The following is an 8,715-nucleotide window of genomic DNA, read 5'->3' as shown; positions in this document are numbered from 1 at the left end:
TACTATGTAGACCAGGCTGGCCTCAAACTCAGAGATCCACCTGCCTCTGCCAACTGAGTGCTGGGGTTCAATGATGTGCCACCATGCCCCACATGTCAAGGAGTCTTAAAGGGATTTCTTGAGTGGGCTCAGGAATGAGTTACAGCTGTCCTGCTCCCAAGGCATCTCCAGTTTGGTGGACGGTAGATGGGACACTGGTATTCTGATAAAAGCAAGCCCAGACAAGGATGAACTGGACCAGGGGAGGAAAGCTTCCTGGTTCACAGCTCCTGGTTACAGGACCGGGGATGAGGCAAAAGATCTAGAGCATGCAAAGCTGGAGGAGGGGCAGGACTTCGGCCATCAAAGGGCTAGAGTGGGAGGAGGGGCAAGGCCACCATGCTGGGAGGGGTAAGTCCCTCTTTGCCTGGGGCTGTTGCCCTTTAAGGTGGGGTCTGTGCCAGCTTGAGGGGTGGATGATGCCTTCTGTAAGTGGCTGAGTGAAGGCACCCAGCATTGGGGTGCGTCTGTAATTACCCTCAAAGGAATCTGGGCCAGCCTGGCCCCGCCCTGGAGGACCCTGCATGCATCCATGCCATAGAACCATGATTCCCCACCAAGATTTCTCAAGCCTCCAGACTGTGGCCGGCCATCTACCAGGCTCCTGATGCTAAGGATCCTTTCCAAAACAAAGCTCAGTCCAGACCCTGGATCATCATAAAGCTCTGAATGTCTTTGCCCTTCTGTGTCCAAAATTTGGCCATCACCAAGTGGCTGCGAGGCACTGGGAACTGTGACCCAATGGACTGAATGTTTCTATTCTTTCGTTTCTTCTAAAAACACACATGTGGGCCGGGCCTTTAGTCCCAGCACTCGGGAGGCAGAGGCACGCAGATCTTTGTTAGTTCAAGGCCAGCCTGGTCTATGTAGTGAGTTCCAGGACTGCTGGGGCTACAGGGAGACCCTGTCTCAAAAAGACAAAAAAAAAACAAAAACAAAAAAAACCCCACTCATGTGTGTGTGACGTGATGTGTGTGCGTGATGCATGGAACCTCAGAGGGCAATTTTATGGAGTCAGTTCTTTGTTTTCACTTTTATGTAGACTTCTGGGATTGAGCTCTGGTTGTCAGGCTTGATGTAGCCCAGATTGGCATCGAACTTGCTACATAGCCAAGGATGACCTCAAACTTCTGATCCTCCTGCCTCTATTTCTCAAGTGCTAGGATGTCAGGCTTGTACCATGACACCTGGTTTCCAATATCCCCTCCTGATCTCCAGTACTGGAGGAAAAAAAGACGGGATCATCCACTCATTGGCTCCTTGGTCAACCATCTGCTGAGGCCTCCCAAGGGCTGGGACCTGCAGAGGGCAGTGCTGAGGATGTGCCCCACTATGCCATCGAGGCTGTCAGCAAGCCCTCTCTGTGGGCCTGTCCCAGAACAGGGGTTCCAGATAGCAGGCAGCCATAGCCCACAGAAACAGTTCCCCTTAGATAAGGCTGCAGGACTGATATAAGTTCCAGACTCCCAGGGGGAGGCAGAGCCCTCACCCAGCCAGCCCAGCGCTCTCCCTAATCCACAGTATCTGTCCTTCCTGTTCCCAGCCTGTTTCCTGAGCCGTAGGTGCACCCCCACAGATAGCACCTTCTCTTCTAACCCTACCCTACCCCATCTCTGCCTTTGCTTCTACTTACCCTCTGCCATGCTCTCAGAACGAGCGCCAGTCTAGCCTCTGCCTACCTCCCTGTCTCACATACAGTCCAATCTGCACTGGCCACGAATCCACCACCATACAGCTTCTCTGATGCCTGTGGCTGGCTCGCACTGCCATATCCTGCTGCACAGCTCCTACAGTGTCTTATGAAGTAAACCAGACAGAACCCCCACCCCCTCAACTCCGGGGCCCTCTCTTCACTGGCTTCAGATAGTTGCGCATATATCTTATGTTTTTTAAAAAACAAGATAAAAGCCAAGGGTGGGGGTGCTTGCCTGTCATCCCAGCACTTGGGAGGCAAAGGCAAGAGGATCCGAAGTTGAAGGCCATCTGTGGTCACCTAGGGAATTCAAGGTTAGCCTGGGCTACATGAGACTGTCTCAAAAAACCTAAACCTAACAAAAACTTAGGCTTTAAGTTGCATGTGATGAAGCTCACACTTTTAAAATCTTTGTTCAGAGAATTGTGCAACCATCAGAACACTTACTGACCCCACAGGCCTGGACAGTGTACTCACTCCACTTGAGCCCCTCTGCTCCAGCCTCTTCTGACCACTAGCCACATGGAATCAGGTGCAGGGCCTGCTGGGTCTGGCTTCCTTCACTTGACAAAGTGTTACAGAAAGCTGCAGTGCACAGCAGCAGCTCATTTCTTGAGAGAGGGTCTCCCTGTAGCCCAGCTGGCCTGGAACTCACCATGTAGACCGGGCTGGCCTTGAACTTACTATCTAGACCAGGCTGGCCTTGAACTCAGAGATCTGCCTGCCTCTGCTTCCAGAGTGCTGGGATTAAAGGTGTGCACCACCAAGCCAGGCTATTTTTAGTTCATCTGTGTGTATTGTGTGCATGTGAATGTGAGCAGGCATATGGAGGTCAGAGCACAACTTGCAGCAAGTTCTGTCCTTCCACCTCGTGGGTCCTCAGGAGCAAACTCAGGGGCTCGGGCTTGGCAGCACCGCCTTTACCCACTGAGCCATCTTGTGGGCCTTGTTTGGTTTTTTGAAACAAGGATTCATGAGGTAGCTCAAGCTGACTTCCAACTTAAGACTGTCCTGCCTCAGCCTTCCAAATTCTGGCTCTTCATGGATGGACACAGTGGCTACTGGGCCACACATGCTGGGCGTGAGCTCTGGGCCACGCATGCTGGGCGCGTGCTCCGGGTCATGCATGCTGGGGGTGAGCTCTGGGCCACAGATCCTGGGCGTGTGCTCTGGGTCATGCATGCTGGGGGTGTGCTCTGGGCCACACATGCTGGGCGTGAGCTTGCCCACCAAGCAACACTTCAGCCTTCGTTTTGTTCTGTTTTTTTTTTTCCCAAATTTTATGTATATATTTATGTACTTTATGTATATGTGCATGCCTGAGTGCATGTATGTGTAGCAAATGCGTGCAAGTGGTTGTGAGCCATCATGTGGTTGTGGTAACTGAACCTGGGTCCTCTGGGGGAGCAGCAACTGCTCTTAACTGCTGAGCCATCTCTCCAGTCCCTTACTTTTTATTTTAAAGGGTGTCTTTAAGCTGCTCAGCCCAGCCCAGGCTACATTTTAAGTTATTATTATTAATTTGTGTATGTATGTATGTGGAGGCATGCATGTATAGAGGTCAGAGGACAACTTGCAGGCATGGGTTCTCCTTCCACCACGGAGTCTCAAGATGGAACTGGGGTCCTTGGGCTTGGCAGCAGGTGCCTTTACCTGATGAGCCATCTGGCTAGCCCCAGGCCGACTGGATTTGAGATCTTCCCACCTCAGCCTCTCAGTAGCTGACAGGACAGGCCTGCATTCCAGTCCTGGCTCTGTTTCCATTTCCTGTCTGACATGCATCAGGCCAGTAAGACTCAAGCACGCCAGTGAAGACAGCTGCTGCCTGCACACAGCACCATCTCCCCATGGAGCAGTGACATACTCACAGGGCTGCGAACACACCTGTCCTGCTTGCCACTGTGTCCCCAGCAACGTCATAGGCTTGAAACACAGCAGTCACTTAACACGTGCTTGGAGTATTTTCTGAACCAGGTCTTCCTATGAAACCCAGGTCTCACACTTGTCATCCTTCCTGCTGTGCCTCTGAAGGGCAGGGGTGAGAGGGTGCAACCCCTGTGCTGCTCCTGTCCACATCCTGGCAGTCCCTGCTCAGCGCCACCTCCCACCTCTCTAGTCTGGAGGCCCATGACACTTCCCTGATTCCGCTTCCTGCAGCCTCCCCCTCTTTTTGAGACTGGAACTCCCTGTAGTCCCAGCTGATCTACTCCCTATGTAGACCAGATTGGCCTCAATCTCAGAGATCTACCTGTCTCTGCCTGGTGCTAGGATTAAAGGTGTGTGCCACCACACCCGGCAAGAACATGGTTTGTTTGGTGTTTTTTGTCTTTTTGAGACAGGGTCTCCCTGTAGCCCTAGCTGCCCTGGAACTCACTATGTAAACCAGGCTGGCCTTGAACTCACAGAGATTTGCCTGCCTCTGCCTCCCAAGCACTGGGATTAAAGGCATGTACCACCATGCCTTTGCTTTGAGGTGCTGAAGATGAAACCCAGGACTTTGCCAATACCAAACAGGGGCTCTACCACCAAGCCACACCGCAGCCCCTCACTGGGGGATTCTAGGCAGGGCTCTACAGCTATAAGCTACATCCCTAGCCCCAAGACCAGGAATTCTTCATAGCTATAACCCCACCACCTCAACTACGGCCTGATACTAAGGAGTAACCAGTGTTTTTCAAAGGAACAAATGAGTGAACTTTTTGTAGGCAACATGCTGCTGGGAAAGGAGTTCAGCTATGAAAGCTGAGCTCCAAAGAGTTAATGGGATGCAAAGGGTCGCCTGTTGGGTAGTTATCAGAGACAAACAGCTGCCCTCCCCACCAGGCCACAGCCCATCACAGCCCTGCTACTGCTCACTGAGACTGAAGCATCTCTCACCTAAGCTTGTGCTCTCCTCTGTTGGGCATCTACTACACTCCAGACCCCAGTGGAAGGGGTGCAGATCTCACTCGATGTCAACGGCAGTTACTGGACCTGCATAGGGCCTCACTCCCATGACCCAGGCACCCTCCCAGGGAGGAGTCAGCAGCAGCTCCTACTGACAGATGAGGAAACTGGGGGGTGAAGTCCCTCATTCAAGGTCACAGCAGTGGAGCGGGAAATGGGTCTGGCAGACCCCACAGCCCATGTCCATACACGGAACTTCTAAAGGCGCCTAGCATCTTCAGTCACCAACAGCCACTACCAAGAATTGTGAGCTGACCAGCCACCAGGTCATCCCAGTGTCTCCGTAACCCCTGGTGAGAATCACCACCCCCATACTGCTAAGCCCAGGGTGGGCTCAGACGACAACCCATCATGTTCCCCTTACCTCCCCTGCCCTGGCCTTCTGATCTCTCCCTGACAAAGCCCTCAGACCCCTTGCCTCCTCCTAAAGGTCTGGCCTCTGTGGCAAGCAGCCACTCTGCAATGCCACTACTTTCCCAGGCCCTGCTGGTGTCTTGGGTTCCTAAGACTCCATACCTACAGTCCTTTCTCCCCTAGAACTTCCCCAGGGCCCTCCATGTCTCCTAAGTGATCCCCACCCCAGAGCGTCTGTATACTTCACCAACCCTATGCTGCCCAGTCTCCATCTCTGGTCCTCCTGTCCCCCCACTTCCATCTCTGGTCCTTCAGTTGTCCCCCCTCTTCCATCATTGGTCTCTTCGCCGTCCCCCCACTTCCATCTCTGGTCCTCCTCAATCCCTACTTCCATCTCTGGTCCCCGGGCTTTCCGCCCGGCTATTCCCCCACTTCCTGCCCATGATCCTCGGTGGTCGCCCACCTCCCACCTCTTCTCCTGAGTCCCTGAACTTCCGCCACCCCAGGCTCCAGATGGCACCGGGTGACCTACCTAGCCCTCTCCCTCTCCCTACACCTCCCGAAGCGTCCCACACAGGGGATCCAGACCTGGGCCCGGGCACGGGCCCTGCCAGTCCGCCTGCGCCGAACCAGACCTTCCCCGCAATGACATCCCCACAGTGACACCCCAAGGTGCCAACCCTGCGCTGCCCCGCTCCCTCCGCCCGGTCCCCGCGTGACCCCCCGGCCGCGCGGCGAGCTCACAGTTCCGGATGTCGGAGATGAACACGGCGAGCCCCCGCATGCCATCGCCCTTGGACACGGCCGGCATGATGGCGGAGGGCTCGGCTCCGGGCCTGGCCGGACTGGCGCGGGGCTGGCGGGCGGCACCGGGCGGAAAGGACCCCAGGCGGCGCCTAGGAGCCGGCCGGGGGAGGGCGGGCGGGCTGCGGGCCGACGCCCCGCCCCAGGCCCGCCCCTGCCCGCTGTCATCCGGAAAACTCGGCTTCCCATTGGCTAAGAGCCATGTCACGCAGTCAGGATCGCCCACCCTCCTCGCTCTCTGACTGGCTGTGTGTTAAAGATACAAAGCAATGATTGGCCCAGTGCCTTGGTATTTCCGTTGGGGGGGGCAAGGAGTCAGGGGCGTTGCCCTAGAGACAGGCGGAGTTCGATGACGCACGCTTAGAACCGCCCCCTGAGCTGCCAAACCCAACGCTGATTGGCTGAAACGCCCGCTCAAAGAGGGGCGGACGGAAGGCGAGGGAACGGGCCGGAGAAGGTGGGACTTTGAGTGAAGAAAACCAATGGGGGAAGAGCTCATTCCCCGCAAGGCTCCGCGGATTCGTCGTTCTTCCGGGATCCGACAGTGATGGGGGTGGGCGGGTGAGGACCGGTAGAGAAATAGAGAAAGACGGGCTGTCAGTCAGCTGGGCTGCCATAGGTGGAATTGCAGCGCCTGCAATTCCCTGCTGCAGAGAGGGGCGGGGCGAGGCGACCGAGCGTGAGAGGCTCACTGCGCCGCGCGCCTGTGCTGTGTGGCTCCCTCGGCTCCTGCAGCTTCGACAGCTCCAGTCCTCCTCCCTCCTCTCTTTCCTTCCAGCCACACGTGAATTTTGACCCGGAGGGGAGACGCTGCCATTGAATGGCTCGTCCCATTGAACAGAAGTTAACACTGAGACCCGGAGAGGCTGAACAACTTACCCCAGAGCACACAGCTCAGAAGTGGAAAACTGTGAAATTACTATTTCCATTTTTAAACATTTGTCAGACTTTAATCTCTGTGACATCGAGGCCCAGCTGGGGCTACAGGGAGACCCAAAGCCGAGGCTCATACCCCTAGAGGCTCTTTGATTTTTCCGACTGCAGGGAAGGCAAAACCTCCAGATTTCCAACACCTGAGCTATTGAGACATTTGAGACAAAGGGGGCTGGACGAGTCCATTTCTATCAGCGCTAGAAACAAATCACCATCCCAAGTCACATTATGTCCCAAACTCAGGATGAAGCTAGGACCTAGGACCTGGGACCTGGGAATGGGCCCATGTTGAGTCCCAGGAGGATGGGGGGGGGGGGGTTGAACAGTGCCTACCTTCCAGGTTCAGTGGATCTGTCCACTGGAGTTTCCAAAAATTGAGCTTCGGAGAGTCCATTCTGGATTCTAGGGGATAACAGTGCCCAACTGTTTCTATGGTGGTGGAAAGTCCGTTACTGCCCATCCCTAAAGAGTCCAGGGTCATCCTCCAAAAACAAAGTGAGCAGGGGCTGCAGAGATGGCTCAGCTAAGAGCACTGGCTGCTCCTGCAGAGGACCCAGGATCCAGTCCCAGCACCCATATGGCAGCTAACAACTGGCTAACTCCTGTTCCAGGGGATCTGACGCCCTCTTCTGACCTCCTCCGGCATTGCGTGACATGGGTGCATTTACATACATGTAAGTGATACACTCATACAGATAAAATTTAAAAAAATAGAGCCGGCATGGTGGTGCTGCCTTTAATCCCAGCACTTGGGAGGCAGAGGCAGGCGGATCTCTGTGAGTTCAAGGCCAGCTTGGTCTACATAGCGAGTTCCAGGACAGCTGGGGCTACAGGGAGACCCTGTCTCAAAAAGACCGAAAAAAGAGAGCGAGAGAGAGAGAGAGAGAGCAAAAGAAAACATGTGGATCTGGACTCAAAATAGTCTTTCTTAGGCCTAGTGGCACAGGCCTGTGAACCCAGCAACTCAGGAGGCTGAGGCAGGAGGACCACAACTTCAAGGCCATCCTCGGCTACAGAGGGAGTTCAAGGCCAGCCTAGGCAATTTGTAGAGACCTGGTCCTCAAAATAAGAAAAAAAGAAGAAGGCCTGGGGTTGTGGTTCAGTGATAAGAGACCCTACCTAGAATCCCCAAGTGAAAGGATAGGGTGTGAATCAGTGGTAGAGCCCCTGCCTAGACTCTCCCAGTGAGGAACTTGGAATGTAATTTAGTGGTAGACCCCTTGCCTAACATGGATGGAGAGGCCCTGTCTTCAATCCTCAGTACTGTTAATGAAATCAGGATGTCTTTATTTTATACATATATATATTTATGTATAAAATTTTATAATCTTTTATAAAATAATTATATAAAATGTTTATTATTTTTATTTTATGTGTCTGAGTGTATTGTCTGCATGTATGTGAATGCACCTGTGTCATGCAATGCATATGAAAGTCAGAGGAGGACATCAGATTCCCCTGGAACTGGAGTTACAGTTTTATTTCAAGCTGGGCATGGTGGCGCATTCCTTTAATCCCAGCACTTGGGAGGCAGAGGCAGGTGGATCTCTGTGAGTTCGAGGCCAGCCTGGTCTACATATAGAGTTCCAGGCCAGCTAGGACTACAGAGAGACTCTGTTTCAAAAACACCAAAAAAAAAATTTGTTTTTTCTTTTTTCTTTTTAATTATCTGCATGTGCCTGTGTCTGTATATATGTGCATGTGAGTGCAGTACCCACAGAGGCCAGAAGAGGGCATCGAATACCCCAAAGCTAGAGATCCAGGTGGCTACAAACTGCCCAGTGTGGGTGCTGGGAATGGAACTCCAGCCCTCTGCAAGAGCAGTACATGCTCTTAACCACTGGACCATCTCTCCAACTTTGAAGGAGTCCATAAGATTAAGCATACAGGTTAATGGTGGAGTTTGAGCTAGTCGCTATGGTGAAGAAGAGCACAGAGTGTCTCTA

The 8,715-nt window shown here is 53.5% G+C and overlaps 1 protein-coding gene across 3 annotated transcripts in view; it reads right to left on the bottom strand.

The window, feature by feature from the left end:
* The window catches only part of Ap2a1 (adaptor related protein complex 2 subunit alpha 1), a 30,317-nt gene extending 24,347 nt beyond the window's left edge, over nucleotides 1-5,970 (bottom strand). For 2 of the 3 annotated variants that reach the window (XM_008845094.2, XM_008845095.3), the window contains exon 1: nucleotides 5,777-5,970. In XM_008845094.2, coding sequence (XP_008843316.1) covers nucleotides 5,777-5,843 — 67 coding nt within the window. In that variant the 5' untranslated portion in view covers nucleotides 5,844-5,970. Of the gene's footprint in view, nucleotides 1-4,609; nucleotides 4,767-5,776 lie in introns of all 3 variants that reach the window. The other variant, XM_029569395.1, reaches the window with a different exon arrangement.
* Nucleotides 5,971-8,715: the final 2,745 nt, after the last annotated feature.

This window comes from Nannospalax galili, unplaced genomic scaffold (assembly GCF_000622305.1).
Source record: "Nannospalax galili isolate Female #2095 unplaced genomic scaffold, S.galili_v1.0 scaffold960, whole genome shotgun sequence".
NCBI classification, from domain to species: Eukaryota; Metazoa; Chordata; class Mammalia; order Rodentia; family Spalacidae; genus Nannospalax; species Nannospalax galili.
The sequence above is the reverse complement of the archived record's forward strand: the minus strand, read 5'-3'. Positions and strand labels throughout refer to the sequence as shown.